This window comes from Mesocricetus auratus, unplaced genomic scaffold, assembly GCF_017639785.1.
Source record: "Mesocricetus auratus isolate SY011 unplaced genomic scaffold, BCM_Maur_2.0 Super-Scaffold_100003, whole genome shotgun sequence".
Taxonomy (NCBI): Eukaryota; Metazoa; Chordata; class Mammalia; order Rodentia; family Cricetidae; genus Mesocricetus; species Mesocricetus auratus.
Window position 1 is genome coordinate 7,606,511 of NW_024429188.1, and position 24,461 is coordinate 7,630,971.

Below are 24,461 nucleotides of genomic sequence, written 5' to 3' on the forward strand. Positions count from 1 at the left end.
GTGCCGAGTTTCTTTAACTCCCAGTCTGCCCGGGGGTAGGGAAGATTTGGGTTCCAGGCCCCACTCAAAATGGAGCCAAACTACCGCCTCGCCTAAGATGGCGGCTTCTCCGCCTATCAGCTCAAGGTCTCGAGCGGCCATTGGGCCACCTAGAAGAGGCAGCGCGTCCTAGGGTTTACTGGGCACCGCCCCTCTTTCTCAAGGTGTCGCCCCGCCCCATGACGTCACGCGAGAGCCGCCGGCTTGACGTTCTGGGCTCCACCTTCACCTCGCGTGCCCGGGTCTCATAAGATGGCGGCGAGCCTGTCTCCTCGCAGAATGCCGCCACTCTCAATATGGTAGCTGTTTACCATATTTCTCCTCCCCTCTCCGCCTCAACTTCCTCGTTATTTTGAATAAACTTTATTGACTGCGGTGAAATTCCTGCCCGCTATTACTGAGTTCTACTGGCGGCTTCTCTGGCAGTCGATCCCAGACCCGGCGACTGGTTCATCGGCTCAAGGCTACTGCCTGACGACCCAGCGACAAAGCCACTTGCCAGTTGGCCCGGCGGACCCCCCCTCCCTCCCCCCCGGATTTGGCCTCGGTCGCTGGAAGTCCCTGACCGGCCAGGCTGTGGGAGCGCTGTGCCGAACGTTGCCCTAAAGCCCCGTCAGACTCCAGGCACTGCGTGACGCGGCATGTGGTTTCCAGGAGAAGGCAAGTAAGGTTCACAGGTTTACAGCGGCAATCCCACAATCCCTCGCGCGCTGCCTCTGGGGCCGGAACTGCCCGGACAGCCTCCGCTTAGCGTAACGCTGTGTTGCCCGGGAGCGAGCCCAGCCGCTGTTGAGTCTCTGGGGCTGAGCGCTGCGTCTTGAGGACTCACTCCCTGCAGCCTTGGACATGAAGAGGTTCCTGTAGGGTTTGGGACCGAGGACATTCTTATCAGGTTTGGGGCGTGAAAAGGTTCCTGTCAGTCGGGGAGGCGTAAAGAGATCCTCGTAAGTTTGGGGGGGCTACAGGCAAGATCGTCTTGGCTAAGATGAAACCTCTGTCAGCTGAGGGGTACGGCAGAGCTCTCGGCAGTCTGAGGGGGACTGCAAGGAAATGCCTGCCATTTGGAAGCGGTGCAAAACAAAATCTTTGCTTAGTTTCCCGGGTATGAGGAAATTGTAGTCAGTTTACTGGGGCTTCAAAGAGATCCTTTTTAGTGTCAGGGGTGAGATGAGATTCCTGTCAGCTTTGAAGTAGACGACAAAATTGCGATTAATTTCATTTTGGAGCACAGTGAGACTCCTTACCGCTCGGGAAGGAATGATACTGAGAATGACGAAAAGGAGCATTTAAACTCTCCAGACGCAACCCCAGAACTGTGATTTGAGTTGGGTGCCTCGTCTCGTTTGTCTTCTTCCTGAGGGCTTTGGGGGTAATTTTGGAATACCCTGCGCAGGCTTTCAGGGCTTTCCACATATCTGGTGCTTCCTATTTGGGGAGCTAGAGAGGGTCTCTCCGTCAGCCTCCCTCTTCCCAGCCTCATCCTTTATGTCGTGGTTTGCGTCATAATAAAAAGGGGCTGGGAGTCCTGGGAAGCAAGAGGGCAGCGAAGAGAGGGTTCAGTGAGGGATTGAAGAAGCTTCCCGAAAGCTTTCAGATATTTACATGGAACCCGGAAAGAAGTTGTCACTGACTTCAGGGCCAAAGAAGGTAGAGGGCTGAGGAGGGCGTTTGGGGAAGGCAAGGGAGGGCAGAACAGAGCAGAGCGCAGTAGGTTCTTTCTGTTCTTTCCAAGTGAAAAATTCTGAAGGGTGGGTGGACTTTCTCACTTAACCTCTTTGCACTCTTACCAGCTGTGTTGAGTCCTGGCTTGGTTACTCCCTATTTCAGAACTGGAGGTTGGTACCCAGGGGGTGGGGTGGGGGCGGGGACACGGGACGATTTGGAAACCCGGGCTGGATTCACTTTGTAACAAGTGTTGTTTGTGTTCAGCCTTCGTCTAGGGAAGGCGCTTGCTGCTGCCTTCTGACCCTCTTAAAGCCCTAAACCTGGCACGACGCAAAGCGACCCACCCCCCAGTGAAGATGGCCTCGGTGCCTGTGTATTGCCTCTGCCGACTGCCTTATGATGTGACTCGCTTCATGATCGAGTGTGACATGTGCCAGGATTGGTTTCACGGCAGGTAAGAAGGGCTGGCCAGGCTGGTCAGGGTGCACCGGCCAAGTGTGTTGTGTATTTATTCACTTGCCCTCTCCTCTCAGCCTGGTTTTCTACTCTTGCTCGGAAGCTAAGCCCTCCCTCAATTTACTTTCAGTTCCCCACTACCAGACTTAGGTTTTGCTATCCCTCCTTGCAGTCTAGGGCCTTGCATGCATATTTGATTTTGTAGCTGCCATCAAGCCACAAAGAAAGTATCAGTTTAGTATCCTGGCTGTTGTGTTTTCCCTCATATGCTGACTTTGGGGGAGGCAGTACTGCATTTTTGAGATATCCGAGTCCAAGAACATGGGCTTCTTTTGTAACTTGCTATCAGTGGCCTTGGACCAGTTAGTTGCTTTTGCTTCTGTGAGCCTCCCTTACAAATCAATACCCCTTTCATAGCTGTAAAGCAGTTTGCATGCATTCAATTAATGGAGGAAGAACTGGAAAAGTATTTTATTTCTGTGCTGTCTGCAGGACCATCTAACAAAATTAAATTTCAAAGATACAGGGTAAAACAACAGAAGGAATAGAATGCACCTGTCATCCATTTCTAGTGAGGTTAGTGTATGTTATAAAAAATCATAATTTTATCCTATTACTGGGAGGATTTACACACTGCAGTATAATAAAATCAGTATATGGTACCCTTCTGCTATATATTAGAGTCTAGAATTTTTAATTGTCACCTTAACTTTCAGAGGAGCTATTCCTATTATGCTCAAAAGCAAAGTAAAGGTACTGGTGTTACCAAAATTCTGACCTATGCTGGGACTGCCTTGGTGCAGTACATCCAAGTTCACATTTAATTGACTTTTACTGATTATTATGTGCCTGGTACCAAGTTCTATGTTCTGCCTTGTTATTTTGTGTAATGGGGACAAACTTATGGTGAGATCTTTTCCTTCACTCTAGAAATGTGGAAATTAAGATGTCTTTCATAAGGGCTGGGGAATGTAGTGCGGTTGGTAAAATGCTTGTCTGGCACACTGGAAGATCTGAGTTCAGTCCCCACCACTGCATAAACTGGGTGTGATGGCATATGCTTGTAATATCATTACATGGGAGTGACATAGTAGTTCTGTGCCTGCTTGGGATCTTGTCTCAAAAAAAAATCTTTCATAGCCAGGCATGGTGGCACATACTTCTAATCCCAGCTTCTTGAAGGAAGTCCTGTCTAATTTGCAATCCTATATAATTTACTGGCTGAGGCCAATGGGTCTCATGTTCAAGGCTAGCATGGGCAATTTAGCAAGATTCTGTCTCAAAATGAAAATAATGTAAAGAGCTTGGGATATGTTAGTGGTAAGCTCTTATCTAGCACGTGTAAGAGACTGAGTTCAGTTCCCAGTATCACACACACCCAAAAGAAGTCAATGTCTCTGGTTGTTTTTAACAGTGTTGATCAGGTATCACTCCTCAGGTTAAATTATTCTCTCAATGGTTACCCTACAGAGTAGAATTTAGGATTTTTTCTGTGATAGACAGACTTACTTAATCTAGTTTCCTGTCATACTTACTACCCCCTGTTCTTGCATACAGGGTCTCACTACTTAGCCTGGCTGGTCTGAAGCTTGAAATGTAAGTCAGGCTGGCCTTGGCTTCACAGAACTCCACATGCCTCTACTTCTCAAGTATGAGGATTAAAAGTGTGAGCTCCTATGCCAGCCTTGTTTTTTATGACCCTGCAAAGCTAAATTATCTCCAACTCTGGGACACTATCCTCCTTTATGCTTTTGTTTTTGTACATACTATTCCCTTTGATGCTATTCCCGTTTAGCTCACAGAATACTTCTTTATAAAATGCTTTCTTTCTCTGGGTTCCTATTGTCCTTTGTATACATTTTTATTAAAAAAAATAATTATTTCATCTTACAGTTATACTATGTATGTGTCTCTGCCTGGGAATATAGTTATCTTTTTACCTTTAGTATTTCTATGCTAAACACAGAATAGATGGTGAGTATATTTTGAATAAATGAAGGAGTCTTCATGAAAAAAGCTACTGCACTGTGGCCCTTTGGACTGTGTAGTAAGTGTGTAAGTTCAATATCTGGAAAAACAACTTTTGCTCACAGTATAGAGATCTGGGAGCAGAGAACAGGGATGAATGCTTCCTAAGTACTTACTCTGTGTCTGACTCCATAACTGACATTCTATAAATTATTTTATCTATACCCAGGTCTGAAAGTTTTATTTTTTTCTCCGTGTGTGTGTGTGTCTGTGTGTGTGTGTGTGTGTGTGTCTGTGTGTGTCTGTGTCTGTGGGGGGGCAGAGGTCAATCTCAGGCTTCTTTTCTTAGGAGCCACCACCTTGTTTTTTTTCGAGATAGGGTTTCCCACTGGCCTGGTACTTTATAAGTAGGCTAGGCTGGCTGACCAGAGAGCCCCAGGAATCTTCCCATTTCTGTCTCCCCCTACTGGGATTACATGTACTCCAAACTTTTTTACTTATCTTCTGGAGATTGAACTGAGTTCCTCATGTTTGTCTAGTAAGCATTTTGCTCATTGAACCTTCTCCCCAGCCTGAAAGTTAGCGTTGTAAGAGTGTGCTCCTGTGAGCATGGTGTATATTCATCCATTTGTGCACATGCAGAGGCTTGAAGAGGATGTCAGGTATGTTTTCTTGTTCTCCACCTTCTTTTTCACAGTAAACCTAGAACTTGGGTTAGGCTAGCTGACTAGTGAGCTCCAGAAATCCACTTGTCTGTTTCCCCTCAGTTTTAGGGTAATACAACTTGTGGCTATGCTCAGTTTTATGTTGGCTTGGGGGATTTAAACTTAGGTCCTCTTGATTTCATAGCAAACATTCCTTACCCACTGAGCCATCACTCTAATTCTTGAAAGTTAGATTTTAAAATTACCTTGTTTTGTGTGTGTGTGTGTGTGTGTGTGTGTGTGTGTGTGTACGTGTGTACGTACATAGGCTTGTGTGTGCACACAGGTGGCATGATATACATGTGGAGGTCAGAAGACAATTTGCAGGAGTCAATTTTCTCCTTCCACCACGTGAGACCAGGAATGCACTCAGATTGCTAGGCTTGGTGACAAATACCACCTGCTGAGCCATCTCATCAGCCCCAACCCATATTTTTAAAAGAATATTTTTAAACTGGACCTTGGGACACAGACCTGTAATTATAGCTACTTTGGAGACTGAGGAAGAGGGATTGCAAGTTAAGACTGCCATGTGGAAAAAAATGATTTTTTCTGATTGTATAGGTGAGACATGTCCTTAATAGAACACACTAGAAGGAAATAAAAAAAATCATCTGGGATGTTGGGTACAATCCACTGTTTATTTTGTTGCTATTGTATTAATTCTTGTCTTTTTATTTATAGTGTATGTTTTTATAGGTTAGGATTATATCATAAATACCATTTTGTGACCTCCCCTGCCCTAACATTATAATGTGGGTATCTGCCAGGGTTGTTATATAGTCATCTAAAACCTGTTTCTGATACCTTGTTATGTGTATGTTTAGTACCAGTTACTTGTACACTTAAATTATTTGTTTTTTTCTTTTTTTGTTTTTTGAGATAGGGATTCTATCTGGAACTTGCTCTGTAAACGAGGCTGGCTTTGGACTCAGAGATCAGTCTGCCTCTGTCTCCTGACTGCTGGGACTAAAGGCATGCACCACCACCACCCACCTGAAACTTAAAAACTTTAAACTTATAAATGTTTATGGGTTTATGGGTCAAATCTGTCTTTAATCATGTTTCTAAGGTATATTCTGGTTTTGTTTATACATCTGACACTAGTTTTATAAAAGCATCCAGTTTTAAAATTCTCTTCTGCTTCTTTCTGTGGGCTGCCAGTGAACAAGGAGCCTAGCTGAAAACCAGATCCTTCATGGGTGGCTGGCAGCTCTTGCTGCTCAGTACACCCTAACTCAGTACATGCTCACTGTACTCTTAAGTTTTTACTTTAGCTCAATTGGAAATTACTAAGTATTGTGGAGTTTTCATGATTGCTTACAATAGTTAATCATGCAGACCTGGTGTGTGTGTTGTACGATTATGAGTATGAGCATATGCTTGTGAACCCACAGAAGTTAGAGGAGGACATTAAGTTTTTTGCTGTATCTTTCTCTATTTTATTCCCTTAAGACAGTTTCTTACTGAACCTTGAGTTAAACTGGTGGCTAGGAAGCCCCAGTGATCTTGCTGCCTTTGCTCCTCACAGGACTGGGGTCACCAGCCACACCTGACTTTTACGTGGGTACTAGGATCTGTGTCCTAAGGTCCTCAGACTTGTAAAGCAAGCCCTCTTACCACTGAGCCATTTCTCACACCTCAGTCTCACAGATTTTTTTTCTACAAATACCTAGAGATTATAGAAATCTGTTCACATCTTTGATAGACTTTTAAAGTTCAGTTAGGGATTATGGTGATAATGACAATTTACTTCTTGGAGTGGTGGTAAGGAAAGGCAACTATGCTATTTAGATGGTAAAAATCTGGAACTGCCTTTAATCCCAGCATTTGTGAGGCAGAGGCAGGCAGATCTCCAGGTTTGAGGCCAGCCTGGTCTATGGAATGAGTTCCAAGACAGCCAAAGCTACACAGAGAAACCCTGTGTCCAAAAGCCAAAAAGAAAAGAAAAGGAATCCTGTGGAGGTTAAGTGACTTTCTGAGTGTGGATTTTCTGACTTTAGAAATTAGACAAAAGCCAGGCGGTGGTGTTGCACGCCTTTAATTCCAGCACTCGGGAGGCAGAGGCAGGCGGATCTCTGTGAGTTCGAGGCTGGGCTGGACCGACAGCCTCCAAAACAATACAGAGAAACCCTCTCGTAAAAACCAAAAAAAAAAAAGGAATTAGACAAAAAATGCCAAATAATTTCATTCTTCTTGTAAGGCGGTTGAGTTGTGCAAAGCATTCTTTTAAACTTTAGTGTGCATCAGAATTATTTGAAAGATCCATTAAAAAAAGATCTCCACCTCAGTTTCTGATTCAGTAGGTAAATGGGGCTCACATTTAAGAAACATATATTTAAAGCAGAGTCAATTTCTTCTCCTTGCATAGAATGTAACATCTGATATTGCAGGATGGATGAGATAATATTATCGTTACTATATACCAATTATTCTTAAAGAATTTATCTGTGAGACCTTAGTTTTACTGATAATAGTTATGATACTTTAAATAGAAATGATATATACATATTAATTTTTGGTTTTATTAATGTATAATAATAGATCTTATGACATCATTTATTTATTTATTTAGTTTTTTTGAGGCAGGGTTTTTCTGTGTAGTCTTGGCTGTCCTGGAACTTGCTTTGTAGAACAGGCTGGCCTTGAACTCAGAGATCCGCCTGCCTCTGCCTCCCAAGTGCTAAGATTGAAGGCATGCACCCCCACTGCCCAGCTGACATTTCTTTTTTAAAATATTTGTTTAGTGTGTTTATATATGTATATATTTGTGTGACTATGTGGGATTGCACATGAATACAGCACATGTGGAGGACAGGACAACTTCTGCCTTGTTGAGGCAGGGTCCCTTGTTTCTGCTGCAAAACTACTCCAGGCTGGCTGATCTGTGATCTTCTGGGCAACCTTCCTGTTTCCACCTCCCATATTCTTGTAGGAGTGCTGGGTTACAGATGTGCACCACTGCATCTGATTTTTTTATGTGTGTTCTAGGGATGGAATTAATTAGCATCTTAAATGCCAAGTGATTTTATCATTGAGCCATATCACCAGACAGACCTCATATATGTATTTTGACCATCCTCATCACCCATTATCCTCTCTCACCTCCCTCCCAATGATCCCCTTCTTCCCAACTACCTTCTACTTTTATGTCTTTTTGATAACCCATTGAATTTAAGATGCTTACTTAAAGCACAGGATTACTTACCAGAACATGAGCCCTTCAGTGGCTGTACCACTGAAGATTTTACATTCTGTCAACATTAACTGCCTATATATTGTCAGGGATGGTTGAAGCCTTGTGAACCCCTCCCTTTTACAGGACAGAATGTTAGCATGCTCAGTCTTGTGCAAATCTACAGATAATTAGCTGCTGTACCTCCAAGAGTTTAACAGCTATGTCATGCCAAGAACTTGATGTTCCAAACTGCTCCTCCACCTTCCTCTGGTTCTTTCATTTTTCTGTTTCTTCTTTCAAGATGTCCCAGGAGCCTTGGAGGGAATGCTATGTAGATGTTCTATTTATGGATAGTAAATAATCATTTATTCTTTGTTCTTTGACCAGTTATGAGTCTGCATTCACCACCATTAACCACTACAAAGAGAAGCTTATTTTCGAGATAGGGTCTGGCTGTCCTGGAACTCACTATGTAGACCAGGCTGGCCTTGACCTCACAGAGATCTGCCTGCCTCTGCTTCTTGAGTGTTGGGATCAAAGGCATATGCCACTGTGCAAAGCTGTTTGTTTCTTTGTTTTCTAACTATATAACCTTGGCTGACCTGGAATTCATTCTATAGACGGCTGACCTCAAACACAGCTGTCCACCTGTCTCTGCCTCCCAAGTACTGATATTAAAAGCATTAAAGGCATTAAAGCCACCATGATCTGCAAGAGAAGTTGCTTTTGCTAAACCCAAGAGCAGTAATATTCTATAGGCATGAACATAGTTATTTAGATGGCATTTTTTGAGACAGGGTTTCTCTGTGTAGCCTTGACTGTCTTTGACCTCACAGAGATCTGCCTGCCTCTGCCTCTGAATGCTGGAGTTTTAGCTGGCTTGATAACTGTTGTGGGTTTATGAGTGCAATGACTCCATCCTGTCCAGAAGACATTATTTCACAGCAGTCTTCCCCATTCTTAAGATTTTTCTGCCCCTTCTTCCACAATGCTCCTTGAATCTTTAGGGGAAAGGGTTTGGTATAGATCCCTATTCTTACAGTCTTTCTCCCCCTTCCACTATGTTCCCTGAGCCTTGGGGATGTGTGTGATATAGATGTCTCATTTAAGGCTGAACACTCCACAATGACTTATTCTTTGCATTTTGACCAGTTGTGAGTCTCTGTATTAAACATCCACTATGTAAAGAAACTTCTCTAATGAGGGGCTCTATAGATACTTGGTAACATTTAGAAGGCCATATAATGGAGGTAAAGGTTTAAGTGGGGACTGGGACATGAGGATAGAGTTTGGGAGGTAGAGGAATAACCAACACTAAATATATTTGAAAAAGCCTCATAAAAACACTGTCTTATAGGCTTCCTATTATATACATATACATACACACAGATAAGTTTAATTGATGTTACCCTACATAGAGGCATAATGCTCATGCCAAAAGCTGTAGATTATTAAAAAACCCAGTGCCAGGTGTGAAATTCCTCATTTGTCAAGGTGGTTCTAGAGCTCCCCCCACCAAATCAGTACAGGGTATTGTCATTGTTCTTGGTTGGTTACTCATTGGAACTAGCTGATAAGATCCTATTGCTGAATATGCCATATACTTTGATCATAGGGCATGGAAAATTCAAACTGGTTCTGACCTGGAAGCATTCGTCCTACTACCTAACTTTCAGAGCATCAGAAGGTGTTTTTGTAGTCTAGTGGGGAAGAAAAACCATCAACAGTCTTTGCCAGCTGTGAATCCTGTGAGCTACAGTAATGACTGTCCTGGCAAAACATATGCTCATTGGTTCAGTAGTAGCATGAATGCTATGGAGGTAACCCACAGCTTTCTAATTGGACTTAAGGCCTGATCCACAGTGGGAAACTCATGCCTTGTTCTATAACTTGGCCAAGAGCCTTTAGCTAAGGAAATTATAGGCCCTACTACTATTATTTTTGCTAAAGAGACATGCCTTCTGAGTTCAACTTTAAATATTTTTTGCTTCTGTTTATTCCTTCTTTCCCTCCGCCTGCCTCCTCTACTTCCCCCTTTCCACCCTCTGTGTGTGATCTTTCGTGCTTGTGTGTGCCATGGTGCTCATGTGGAGGTCAAAGGACGGCTTGCGGAGTCAATTCTCTCTTTACACTATGTGGGTCCCTGGGATCAAACTCAGGTCATCAGGCTTGCAGAACAAACACTTTACCCGGTTTAGCTGTTTGCCAGTCCTGGTTTTTGTCCCTCCCTTTTTCAAAATTTAACTTTTATTAGTGTGTGCATATTTTGATGTATGTGTAATAGGGCATACATGTGCCTTGCATATGTGTGGAGGTCAGAGGACAACTTTCAGAAGATAGTACTCTCCTTCAGTCATATTGAGGCAGAGTCACTTGTTTCTGCCTTGCTGTGTACTCTGGGCTACCTGGCCTGTGAACTTGTAGGCAATTCTCCCTTCCCCACCTCATCTCCCTGTAGGGAAGACTGCTAGGATTACAGGTGTGCACCACTTTAAACTTGCTTCAGGTTTGCATGGAAAGCACTTCTTACCCACTGCCCAATCTTGCTGGTCCCTTTTTCATAGGTCTTTATATGATATTAATATACCCACTCCTATTTCCTTTTGATTAAGGGTGACATTATATATATTTCACCCCCTTTTCTTTTTGCAGTGCTCAAACCCAGGCAATACAGTACAAGCAAGCATTCTGTCATTGAACTATACCCAGCCTTCATCCCTTTTCTTTCCATCTACACTTAAATGAAATGGGATTTTGTTTTTAAATGTTGTGTGTGTGTTGCTCATGTCATATGTTGTGATGGGCAGGGAGGCATGAATGTGGAGGTTAGAGAACAACTTTGTAGAGTTGATTCTCCTTCTACTGCTATATAACTCTAGGGACTGAGCTCAGGTTTCCAAGCTTTGAGGCAAACAATTTTACCTGCTGAATCCTCTTGCCAGCCTTTGTTTTGGTTTTGGAGAGAGGATCTTACATAGCTCAACTGGCCTCAAACTTGACTGTAACTGACAGTGACCTTGAATTCCTGATCCACCTGCTACCACCTACCTCTTGAGCTCTGTGGTTACTACAGACCTGAGATAACATACCTGGTTTTATTCAGTGCTGGGAATTGAACCCAGGGCTTTGTATGTGCTAGGCAAGCTTGATACCAGCTGAACTATATCCTCAGTCTTTCCTGTGATCTGTATGCCTCTGTTTACATTCTCCTGTCTTTCTGTGGCTTACTTATATCTGTTTTATAATTTCATTTTTTGTAGTATATTTGAATACATTTTTCACTTCTTGCTGTAGACAGTGTTTATATATATTATATATAAATAATATATATTATGTATATATGAAACTACAGTCACCTGATATTCATATTTTCTGAGTGAGGAGTAAAGCTTTCTCTTTTAAGTTCCTTTTACATTTCTTTGTGTGTAGCATAATTCATTTTAAATGTGTTCTATGTACATTGAGAAGCAGAGTGCCATAATTTTTGTTTCTGTATTTTAATAGGCCCCCGGATATTTCTAACATTGCTTAAAAATTGAGAAACGTAAGTTGGGGATATAACTAAGTTGGTAGAGTTAGCCTAGCATTTGTGAAAACTAGGGCTGGATCCCAGCATTTAATAAACCTGGCATGGTTATACACATTTGTAATCCCAACACTCAGGCTGTGGAAGCAAGAAGATCAGAAATTCATGGTCATCTTTGCTACATAGTGAAGTTGAGGCCAGCCTGGTATACATGAGATCCTGTCTCAAAAAAAAAAGAACCTTGAGAAATACTGATCTAGTTAGAAAATGGTGACTTAGACCAGAATCTGTGTTGATGAGAAGTGGTTTCATTTTGACTATACAGGATTTACTGATAGATTGGATTGGTATTGTGAAAGAAAGAGGTCAGGAATGATTTCGTTTTGTATTCTAATATAAATGGGTATAGAGTAATGGGACAGTGATTGAGAAGCTCACAAGAGGTACAAAGAATGACCTGTTTTGTCTGTAACATAAAATTATTCTGCAATTTAGTGAGGTCTTTTAAATGATGTGTCAGGTACTAAACAGACAAAGCAGGAACTTCTCAGGTACATGGGAGTTGTTTAGTTTCTTTTACACTACCCCAAGTCCTTTGTGCCTGGAGGCAGTGGAGCCAGTGGTGGGAACATTGCTTCTGTTTGTGTAGATTATGTTCTGTCTGATAAAGGTTGTTGCAAGGAAACCAAAATTGGATTTTTTTCTGAAAAAAGTTTTGACTGAAGGTAAAATATGCTTTTTCTCTTCTTCACTTATGGATGAAGGTACAGGTTATTGACAAGACCTGGCTCCTTGGGCATCATCAGAGACCAGAGGCTAAGTAGATAGGAAATCAGATAGAATCTTGAGCAAAACTTGCTATTGTTTTGATATTGAGTCCCACTTGGTTTCATAGCCCTGGATGAAGCAACCAAATGCCTGATTTTGTGTTCTTGTAGCATTTGGTTCTTCTAACTACCCCATTCTAGTTAAATACTTGGTTACATATTATAGATTCATAAAGATCAAAAATTTTATATTATACCTGCTGCTTAGTTTTGTAATTGATCCATATTTCCCATCTGATACAGATGTTTATCGTGTATTGACACTTGAGTACTTTATTTAAGTTCATTGAATTAAGTGGTTACTACTAATTTTTCTGTTTCACGGGTATAGAAACTGGAGCACAAAGAATTTATATAAAATGCCAGTGTTCGAAGAGCTGTATATGGAAGAGGTGAAATTCAAACCCAGATAGCTTGGCTCCCATATCTTTGTATCTTTTAACCTCTGTGTTTTAGTGTCTCAATGCTGTACAGAGTGTCCTGATTTGTTGTAGAGATTAAATATAATGTATTTAAAGTCAGTAACTCAGTTTTCTTCTTGGTTACTTTTATGTAGGCTTTAAATGTACTAGTCCACTTAGCAATCATTATTCTGCTTTACTTTGTAGCACTTAATGAAACTTTTCTGACACTTCCTGTATCTTTCCCTCTAAAATGATCGTTATAGATGTCTGTATACAATTAATATTTATTTATGTACTCATTTACTTAGTAAATATTTGTTGAGTGCCTATAGTGAGCCCAGCTTAATTTCTGTGCCCCATACTGTAATAATTATCTTTACCAAGGAAGCTACCCAGAGCAATACAACATTTACTATCCTTGGCACCAGTGACAATTATTGAGAAAGTGAATCTAAGATTGATTTTAGTTTATCTGCTTCCCTAGTCTGAGGAGTTCTCTAGCCGCTTGCATGTTTGCTGAATTAGGCTGGATAGTAAGTAAATGAAGCAAGACTGGGAGATGGAGGAGCTGAGGACTTTGGGTAAATACCAGAATTTCCATGTGCTAAATATAGTAAACACAAATGGCAAGTAAATGAATATTTGTTGTAGGCCAGCATAGGTAGAGCTGAAATAGTATTTCATGGAGTGTCAGTAGTTGGGAAGAGAAAGAGCAGTAGAGAGCATCATTGGCCGGCACTAAGAATCTAGCTGGTTTTTTAGTCTTCTTTTTTTTTTTTTAGCTCATTTTTGTTGTGCTAGAGATCAAACACTTACGGGTTCACTCGTGTTAGGCAAGTGTTCAATCTCTAAGCCACATCCCCAGCCTTGTTTTAGATTAAGGGTGGCTTCATGAGCATGTGAATGCTGTTGTCATATGGAGCTTCACAGTTGAGGTTAAATGTACTGCTTCTGTTGTACCAAAAGTCTTAGTATATTGTACTTTGGAATATTTATATGTGACATCAGTGGGATGTGTGCTGAGAACGTAGAACTTTGAGTTCTGTCGTTCTACCTATTCCCTCTTTCTTGACTCCCTGAGTAGGTTCCTGGCTAATTGCCTGGGACCCTGTCCCCAGGTGGAGATGTGGAGAAACCCAGGGTCCAGAGCAAGTATTTTGTGTACTGAGTGATGTACCCTCACCCTAGGAGAGTATGACAGAAAAAAATAAAGAAAAGTCTCATATTGACAAGCCTAAGTCTGTCATTGTACTGGCTGGTTTTGTGTCAACTTGACACAAGCTAGAGTCATCAGAGAGGAAGGAGCCTCAGTTGAGGAAATACCTTAATGAGATCCAACTGTAAGGCATTTTCTTAATTAGTGATTGATGTGGAGAAGGCCCAGCCCATGGTGGGTGCTGCCATCCCTGGGCTGGTGGTCCTGGGTTCTATAAGAAAGCAGGCTGAGCAAGTCATGGGGAGCAAACCAGTAAGCAACACTCTGCATCAGCTCCTGCCTCCAGGATCCTGTCCTGTTTGAATTCCTGTCCTGACTTCCTTCAGTGATGAACAGCAATGTGGAAGTATAAACCAAGTAAACCCATACCTCCCCAACTTGCTTTTTGCTCATGGTGTTTTATCAAAGTAATAGAAACCCTAACTTAGTCATTACAGTTACTCAGTAAGCTGAGGCAGGAGAATCATGAAGCCAGCTTAGTGAGACCCTATCTAAAGTAGGATTTTTGTTTGCTTGTTTGTTTTGAGACAGGGTGTCACTGTATGTAACTGAGGCTGTCCTGGAACTAGCTATGTAGACCAGCCTGGCCTTGAACTCACAGAGATATAACTGCTCTATCTCCTAAGTGCTGGGATTAAAGGCATGCACCACCCTGCTGGACTTGAGACCATATCTCAAAATTTGTGAGCACTTTGCCTAGCATGTATGGCCCCAGGTTCAGTCTCTAGCCACAAAACAAACAATAATAACTGAAATTCATGTGTGTTAGTTACTTTTCTATTTCTATGATAAAATACCATGACTGAAGCAATTTATAGAAGGAAGGGTTTATTTCAGGTTTATGGTCCAGAGGGATAAGAATCCATTACCGTCATGATAGGGAGACATGGAAGAAAGCACCACGAATGGTAGCAGGAATAGCAAGTAGAGAAAGCTTTTGAAATCTCAGAGCCCACCCTCAATGACATACTTTCTCCAGCCAGACCACACCTAAGCCTACCTAAGCTGTGTAACCAATTGTGGAGTAAGTATTCAGATACCCAGGAACATGGATTCAAATCACCACACCAGGTAACGTGAGTGACCACAAAAAGGAAAAAACTCTTTTTTTTATGTTTCTGAAGAAGGAATACTTACTTCTCTTGCACTAAGTATTTTCATTACTAATGCTATGTGTTGGTATAAAAGGTGAGACCAAAGAGGCAAGGCCTTTATAGGCCATGGTTAATTCTTTTTTTGATTTTCCAAAGCAGGGTTTCTTTTCTATAACAGCCCTGGCTGTACTGGAATTTGCGTTGTAGACCAGGCTGGCCTCGAACTCACAGGGATCTTCCAGCCTCTGCCTCCCAAGCACTGGGATTAAAGGTGTTCACCATTATCACTAGGCTTGGTCAATTCATTTTTTAAGAAAAATAGGGAGGAAGTAGAGAGGTGACTAAGTAGCTAAGAGCATTTGCTGTTGCTATTCCAGAGGACCTGGGTTCAAATCCCAGCATCCATGTCAGGCACTTCACAACTGCTTGTAACTTCAGTTTCAGGGGTTACAATGCCCTCTTCTAGCTTCCAAGGACAGCCTCCAACACATACACATATACATAAAAATTTTAAAATGTTAAAAAAAGAAAAATAAGGAGCTTTTGAAGAGTTTTATGTTTGAGATAATAAGCTCACATTTGTGTTTTTATTTAATTAATTGATTTATGTGTTTTTGTGTATCTGAGTGTATGTATGTACACCATATGTGTGTAGTGGCCAGAAGAGGTCAGAAGAAGGTGTTGGATCTTCTTGAATTGAGGTTCTGGATCCTCTGCAAAAGCAGTAAGCACTCTTAATTGCTGAGCCATCTCTCTAACCCATACTTGTTTTTTTAATTGTTGTTTTAGTATGTAGAATCATTTTGTGGGAGACAGAGCAGAGGCTTGGAATCTAGGTGGGTGATCAGGACAATAATTCTAGTTAGAGATCATAATAATCTGCATTAGGACAGCAACAATAGGAATGACAGAAGAATACAGCTGATAGTTAAAGATTTAGGATATAGAGCTGATCTTTTGAGTTTTGTACCATGTTTAACTGCCACCTATTCAAAAAATGGTCATTTTGAGCTATATAAGTATAGAAAGATGTTTAGCTTTGAACTGTCAGAGAGGGGCAGGCAAGGAATGAAAGAAAAGAATGAGGGTTTTTTATTGTTGCTCATTAAGTTCCGTGTACTTGTTTAAGTGGTATTGTGAAGAAAGGAGAGAAAGCAATAGGGTGAGAAAGTGAAGATACTTTAAAAAGAAGGGACAATTGAGAAAGTTGAAAAATGTGACCTAGATGTAAACACCGACTTTAGGATAGATAGCACTTCTGTTGTAATAGAGGAAAGGATGGGCAAAGGAGATAGAGTTGGTATTAGGAAGTCAAATTAGTTCTTGTCTGATTATTTCATTTGCTTTTTTTTCCAAGAAGGAAGTAAATCATTTGCATGGAGAGAAGGGAGAGATCAAAGATTTTATGTTTACTGTGCATTGTGGGAAGGAAAGAGCTAAGTAGGAAATGGTGGGAGGATTATCAAGCAATATAATATACATATTTTATACAGTGAATTTATTTTGCCACCAGCCCAGTGGGTGGTTATTTTTCTCTAGCATACGCAGTAGTCTAGTGTTAGGTAGTCGGAGTGAGCTAGGGATAGGTTTGTGAATGTGATGAAAGGTAGTAGGGCAAGTGAAGAATGCTGGAATTTAAGCTAGATAGTAAATAGGTTGAAGTCAAGAATAGGTGGATTTGGCAGGGGTTTGGTGTCACAGGCCTGTAATCCCAGTGCTTGCCTATAATCTCATTATTCAGGAGGCTGAGGCATAAGGATTATGAGTTCAAGGTCAGCCTAAGCTACACAGTAAGACCCTGTCTGAAAACAAAGCATAACATTAAAAAAGAATACACTGAGTGTGATGTGATGGCACAGGCCTTTAATCCTGGTGCCTAGGAGGCAGAAACAGATCTTTGAGTTTCAGGCTAGCTAACACTACACAGTGAGACCTTATTTCAAACAACGACAACAAAACAAATAAAGAATGGGTGAAAAGTAGAAACAGCTAGGTTTTTGAGAGCAAAGAACAGGTATTATGAGAGCTGGATGGATATATTTATGGTCAAAGAAATGGTGCAGTTGCTGGGCTGTCTGGGGGATGGTCATGAGAGTAGCTGAAATGAGAGTGGAGGTGACCATCTGAAGATGACCCAATCAAAGAAGAGTGAACCTAGGAAGTTGGATCCCCATGTTAATACTGATACCATGTAGAATTTTGAAAAGACTTAGGGTGGAGAAAAACTTGTGAGCAGGTTCTTCGATGAAGTGTTGGGGAGAAGGGCAACTAGAAATAAAGAGGAGCAGGAAGTGGTATAGCTGCATGGTATGAAACTCAAAGAGCAATGAGTCATCATCTCACACAAGGCCTGATGTTAATGCCAGTTGTTAACTTGATGAAATCTAGAATCACCGGGAGTTGGGCCTTTGAGCATGCCTGTGGGAAATGATCTTGATTGTATTTTAATTGAGGTGGGAAGACCCACCCACTGTGAGTGGTACTTTTCTGAATTGTGTAAACAGAAAAGGAACTGAGCAGCAGAATTTTTTCTTCCTGACTGTGGACTCAGTGCCTGCTCCCTTGACTTTCCTACTGAGATGTACCTTTTGGATTGTGAACTATGAGCTAAAATAAACTCTGTCCTTAAGTTGCTTTTGATTTTGACATTCGATTATGGTAACAGGAAAAGAAACTAAGACACGGAGTAGAGATGATTTCAAATCCTCATTGGAGTGTTAAAAGGGTCATCTACTGAATTTGACTTGTCAATGGCTGGGATAATTCAAGGCTTCCATCTGATAGAACTCTTAACACAATGCTCCTTAGACTCAATGGTGAAGAACCAGGACATATTTTCCTTTATTTTCAGTCTATAATGGATTTTATATAAAAAAGAATACCTAGAAAAGTAATGTGAACAAAAAGCAATATAACAAGCCCTAGTTTTTCATTATTAGATTCAATGACTATTAAAACATCCTGCCAGGCAGTGCTAATGCACACCTTTAATCCCAGTACTCAGGAGGTAGAGGCTGGCAGATCTCTGTCAGTTTGAGGTCATCCTGGTGTACAGAGCTGTTTTCCAGGACAGCTAGGACTGTTACACAGAGAAACCCTGTCTCGAAAAACAAACAAGCAAATATCCTGCCAGATTGCTGAGAAGTGATACCTATTCTCATTTTCTGTGCTTAACATAGATCTGAAAGCAACAGTTCACAGATCAGTATTAGACTATGGATTATACCTTGAGTGGTGCTAGTATGGAGAAAATAGTTTCCTTGTAGAAAAACTGTATTTAGCTAAACTTGGAAAGTAAAGGAGGGTTCTTTTTGTATTGTTTTATTTTTAAATGGGTTTCATCTAGCCAAAGCTGGCCTCCTGATCACCCTGCTTCCATCTCTGAAGCTCTGAGATTACTGGTATCCAAACATGGGAGCTTATGGGGAGCATCCTTATTTAAACCACCATAGAATGGATGTACCACCAAGCCTGGTAAGAGTTTCTTGAAGGGGAAAAACAGCTAAAAGCTTTAGGCTAGTGAGGGGTGATAGCTGGATTTGGCAAAAAATAGTTATTCTATGCCAATCTCTGCTTTCATTGTGCTATGACCTTTATGTACATTATCTGCTTGACTCCTCTAACCTCTACAAAGTTTATGATGATGATGATCAGATTTCTTGACATACTGCAGGTTTATAGACAGAGTTATTGTTGGAAAGATGAAAGTAAGGGAGGGGCTTGATTTCAGGAAATTGATCATTATAATCTTGACTGAAACTATTTGAGTTCTACCATGTTTTTATGCACCTTGCTTTATGTGGTTGCTGAAAAATTTTTAAACATTTAGCCATATTTGAAGGATTCTTGTTACCTTCCTTCATGAGGGAAGGGTTTAATATGTGAAGTTCCTGCTTTATGTACACACTTACAAAATTAAATCTCTTTTAAACTTTAAAATATGAAACAACACATTGTCATTGTAGCAAGTACAAAATACAGTGAAGCTGCAAAATAGGGTTACTTAATAATCCTTCACTCAGTTTTTGTTGACTGTATAATATATTTCTAATAATTTTATTTAATAAAGTATCTCATAAAGTTCTAAGTTTAGGTTCTATGTTGAAATAGTTTGGAGCCGGGTGTGGTTGTGTACGTCTTTAATCCCAGCACTCAGAAGACAGAAGCAGATAAATCTCTGTGAGTTCAAAGCCAGCCTGATCTACAGAGTGAGTTCAAGGACAGGATGGTTATACAGAAACCCAGTCTTGAAAAAAAAAGAAAGAAATAGTATTTTGGATGTGTAAAGCAAAATAAAATGTTATTAAAATAAGACCGGTTTTTAATATTTTGAGACATGTTTTCCCTATATAGCCCAGGCTGGTCTAATACTTGGGGGTAGCCAGAAACACATGATAATCCTCCTGTTTCTGCCTCTAGAATACTAGAATTGGAAACATGAACTAGAACATTGGCCTTTTTTTGCTTTTTAAAGTTGACTATTTGGAAACATTTAAAATTATTTGGTTTACATATTTCTGTTCATTCACACATATGGATGCTCTAGTTTCTTTCAGCTTTGGCCATTCTGAATCCTAATAAAGTTTTTGTTTACTTGATTTTCAAAACAAGGTTTTTCTGTGTAACAGCTCTGGCTGTCCTGGAGCTCACTTTGTAGACCAGGCTGGTCTGGAACTCACAGATATCTGCCTGCCTATGCTTCTTGAGTGCTGGGATTAAAGTAGTGTGCCATCACCACCCGACCCTAATGAAGTTTTTTTTTTTTTGGTTTTTCGAGACAGGGTTTCTCTGTGGCTTTGGAGGCTGTCCTGGAACTAGCTCTTGTAGACCAGGCTGGCCTCGAACTCACAGAGATCCGCCTGCCTCTGCCTCCCGAGTGCTGGGATTAAAGGCATGTGCCACCAACGCCCGGCCCCTAATGAAGTTTTAATGACACTTTGTCATCATTGTTTCAGACCAGTAGAATTTGCATTGATGAAAATGTTTTGTAATCTTCATAATATGTGGTTAATGAAATGTAGCTAATGTAATAGCTACATTTCATTACTAAGTTTTAAAAAAGTTATTTACTTTTTGTATGTGTGAGTGTTTTGCCCACATGTATGTATATCTGTATACCATGTGCCTGGTGCTGGTGGAGGCCAGAAGAGGGAATCAAATCCCCTGAAACTTGAGTTAGACCCAGGTATTTTGGAAGAGCAGCCAGTGCTCTTTACCACTGAGCCGTCTATCCAGCCCCCAATTGTACTTAATTTTAATTAATAAAAATGCAAATAGCCACATGTACTATACAGGACTCACTGTTCTAGAACTTTTAAAAGTAAAGATTTTATGAACCTTTACTACTTTTTCTTTTCCAGTTGTGTTGGTGTTGAAGAGGATAAAGCTGCTGATATCGACCTATACCATTGCCCCAACTGTGAAGTCTTACATGGGCCCTCCATTAGTAAGTAGATTTTAGGGTTTTCATCAGGAAGTGATTAAGGGGAGAAATAAGTCAAAGGTAGTTTTTGGAGAGCCTTTCTGCAAATTGCCTTTGCCTAAGTGCTTCAGATGTGTCTTCCTTTGAAACAGAAAAGCTTACGCAAGTGCAGCAGCCTCCAGCTATTGCCCTGAGATGGCAGAAGTGCATAGCTTTATCCCTTTTTAGCAACTGCCTAGAGGAAGCACACTCTTCTTCACCAGGAACTTTTCTGTGTGTAAGAGAGTCTCTTTAACTCTAGATACCCCCTGGTGTTTTAAGATTAGAAAATAAGAGTATTGAAAATACTATTGAGTATTGAGGAGTTTGTTCTTGGAATCTTAGCTCTTGGCCATTCTAACTTATGACCTGTTTTCTTTTTCTGGATTAGTGAAAAAACGCCGTGGATCTTCCAAAGGGCATGATACTCATAAGGGGAAACCAGTGAAGACAGGGAGCTCTATGTTTATCCGAGAACTCCGGAGTAGGACTTTTGACAGGTGAGGACTCATATTCCAAAGAAATGTTAAGCATGAGGGCTATGGGAAGATGAACATATTTTCCTTAAGTTTCTCCTCTGAATGTGCTTCCCTCTCATGTCTGAATATCTTCTAGGCTCTGCAAAGTCTCCTGGGTGGGAACTTCTGTTTTGGTCAGTTTCTAAGTAATAGTGGCCAGAGTTTCACTTTATGTTTAGAGTACATTATGGGCTACATAGAAAAATCTGCAGTACTTGGGAAGCAGCATTTGTCTTAGTGAATTTATAAGCATCTGAGTAATGTTAGAATTGGAAGAATTCTTTTTGTTTTTCCCTGTGTATACTAATTATACAAAGTAATGCATTTTGTTATGACATTTCCATATATGCTATAAAATGTACTTTGATCATAGGCAACTATTCTATGACCCTTTCCTATTCCCTCCCCTTTCCTCTTCCATATTCATAACAGTCTTCCATTTAATGTCTGAAAGATTTTTTAATGATCAGCAAATTTAATTCACTCATTATAGAGGAGAGAAAACTTTAAAACTAAAAAGAAATTCTGCTGTCAGGTATTTGTTTTTCAGTCAAAATTGTTTTCTTTTTTCTTTCAATTACCTGGTTTTATTAAAAATCAAGTTAAGTACTTTATGAACTGAACAAAAATAATGAGTTGGAAATTAATAAATTTTATGTGGTTTTTAAATTCAGTGTTTTCAGGTTTCTTGTACTTCAAGTGTTATTCGGAGTATTTTTCCAATTTATTGGTTGAAAAGTTTTTAACAGGTGTCAGTCTCCTTTCTTCTACCTATGCTAGCTAATTTCTTTTATATTCTTTCAAAAATAGTCTTTGTATCCACATATGTATATATGTTTGTTTGTCCTTTTTATTTTTGAAGCAAATGAAATCACTATATTTTATACATTACTTTTGTTTTTAAACCTAAAGTATATGTCTTTGAAATCAATACACAATAGCATGTACAGATATTCTTTATTCCCATTCATGGTCATTTAGTATTACGTTGAATAGATATAAATTTTATTTAACCAGTCTTCCATTGATAACTATTTAAATTGATTCCAGCATTTTGTTGTTATTAAGAAAACTTTATTTTTTCAGTCATGATTATTGAATCTAGACCTTTACTAGTGGACTATATTTGATGCCTCAGTGAATATCTTTGTACTTAAGTTTTTGAATATGTGGCATAGGGTTGTAGATTTAACTGTAAAAATGAAATTGTTAGGGCAAAAAGGATTTGCCTTAAGAATCTGTAAATATTACCAATTGTTTGTGTGAAGGTTTTACAATTTTATATACATTTTGTCAAGGCTCTGATTTTACTATATTCTGACCAATAATTTTTTTACTATTAAACTTTTTATCTTAATCAAAATTTAGAAAATCTTTTTATTTTAACTTTTAGTACTTTAATTATGAAAGAGGTTGATTTTTGTATATTTACAAGTCTTTTTCTTCTGGTTTTGGTTTTTTGGGACAGGGTTTCTCGATGTTGCCCTGACTGTAATGGAACTTGCTCTGTAAACCAGGCTGTCCTGGAACTCACAGAGATCTACCTGCCTCTGCCTCCTGAGTGCTGGGATTAAAGGTGCACACTACCACTGCCTGGCTATTTATAAGTCCTCTTTATTGAAATTTTTCATTTTTTCTAAGGCATTTACCATATTTTTATTGAGAAAAATTTTCATGCATCATATTCTTATGCTTTTTCCCTTCCCCCAACTCCTCCCAGGTCTTCCCTACTCACCCCTTTGCACCCTTTCTTTTCTCTCTCTTGAGAAAAGACATATAATGCAAAAACAAACAACCCCACAAGAAACACACTCTCTGTCTCTGTCTCTCTGTCTATCTGTCTCTCTTTCTCTCAGACACACACACAAATACACCACAAAACATTAAATCAACAAAAGACAAATAAAACCAATAAAAAAGTCCTAACAAAGCAATATGAAACAAAAAGTCCACAAAAATACCTTTGAATTTATTTGGTGTTGGCCATATACTGCTGTGCATGGAACTTACCTTTAAGTGTGATTAATATACCCAGTGAGAATCCATTGAAGAAAACTGATTTATAACAGTTTTTCTTGCAATTTTTATTTTTAATGCAGATCAATTCATTTATTAACCATTTTAGTAACAACTGAGTCTTATCTCTTAAATGCTTTTTTCCCTAGTACCTTTTGCAGTTTAATTTTTGGGCTAATTAGAAATACATAAAGAGCAAAACAGATACTGAGTTTAATAATGTTTGTTTTAATTCAACTCATTTTATTTTTCTTCATAATATATTTTCTTTTCCTATTGTTTTGTTCTAGAGATTGAAATCATAGTCAGTGCAAGCTAAGCAAACGATCTGGTACTAATCTATACCTTCATCTATCTACTATCTTTTCTCCATCATGACTAGGAGTTAAGAGAAGGGAAAGAATATGATCAAAATATATTGTATGAAAAATTTAAACAAGAATTCCCATTTTATAAGTATGTGTACTGAAGAAGTGGTTATATACTGTTTTTTTAAAAACTCAGTCTTTGTTCTCTTCACTAACATTTTAAATTGGATGTTGCTATTCTGGGTTAGAACAAATGAGTCAAAATAATTAGTTATATCTCTTCTTAGGTAAGCTATTGACTAGTTTCCTTTGTTATTCACAGAAGAGCAGTCTGTTCACCATAAATTCCTACCTCTGTCAGTGACCTTGTCTCCTACTTTGGGGAGGCCATTTCTTTCCTGGCATATGAGGTTTATGCCATTAATTGTCAACCCATATAAGACTCCCTCAGGAAGACTACGCCCCTTGAGTAAGAGGCTATTAAGGCCTTTAGTGAGCAAAATCTCTAAAGTCAGGGTTTCTCTCCTATGACTCACACAGCTCAGATGAAGTGATTCTGAAGCCCACTGGAAGTCAGCTGACAGTGGAATTCCTGGAAGAGAACAGTTTCAGTGTGCCTATCCTCGTCTTGAAGAAGGATGGGTTGGGGATGACACTACCCTCTCCATCATTCACTGTGAGGGATGTGGAACACTATGTTGGTAAGACACCACAGACCCTTTTAACTGTGACATTATCTATTCCCATCAAGACTTGAGTCACGCTTGGCCTGGTGGCATACACTACCTATAATCCCAGCACTCAGAAATCATAGGTAGTCAGATCTCTGTGAATTTGAGGTCAGCCCACAATAAGTTCCAGGATAGCCAAGGATACATAGAGAGACCCTGCCTCACACAAAACAGAAACAAAAAGACTTCTCTAAACCACCTTTTATATTTGCTTTCTAGCCATCTTGAGAATATGATGTGAAGTACCTTTCCAAAGTCATTCTTTGGCAAGGTAAATAGACAAAATACTAGTCTTCTTTCCTTCTTAATTTGTGTGTGTGTGTGTGTGTGTGTGTGTGTGTGTGTGTGTG

General features: G+C 40.0%; 1 protein-coding gene across 7 annotated transcripts in view; it reads left to right on the forward strand.

The window, feature by feature from the left end:
- Positions 1 to 271: 271 nt before the first annotated feature.
- Phf8 (PHD finger protein 8) overlaps positions 272 to 24,461 on the forward strand; it is a 96,880-nt gene continuing 72,690 nt past the window's right edge. For 2 of the 7 annotated variants that reach the window (XM_013125110.3, XM_005085912.4), the window contains exons 1-5: positions 760 to 983; positions 1,969 to 2,158; positions 20,438 to 20,523; positions 20,930 to 21,038; positions 23,921 to 24,081. In XM_013125110.3, coding sequence (XP_012980564.1) covers positions 2,061 to 2,158; positions 20,438 to 20,523; positions 20,930 to 21,038; positions 23,921 to 24,081 — 454 coding nt within the window. In that variant the 5' untranslated portion in view covers positions 760 to 983; positions 1,969 to 2,060. Of the gene's footprint in view, positions 704 to 756; positions 984 to 1,968; positions 2,159 to 20,437; positions 20,524 to 20,929; positions 21,039 to 23,920; positions 24,082 to 24,461 lie in introns of those variants that run through there. The other 5 variants (XM_013125112.3, XM_040744004.1, XM_021222893.2 and 2 more) reach the window with 5 other exon arrangements.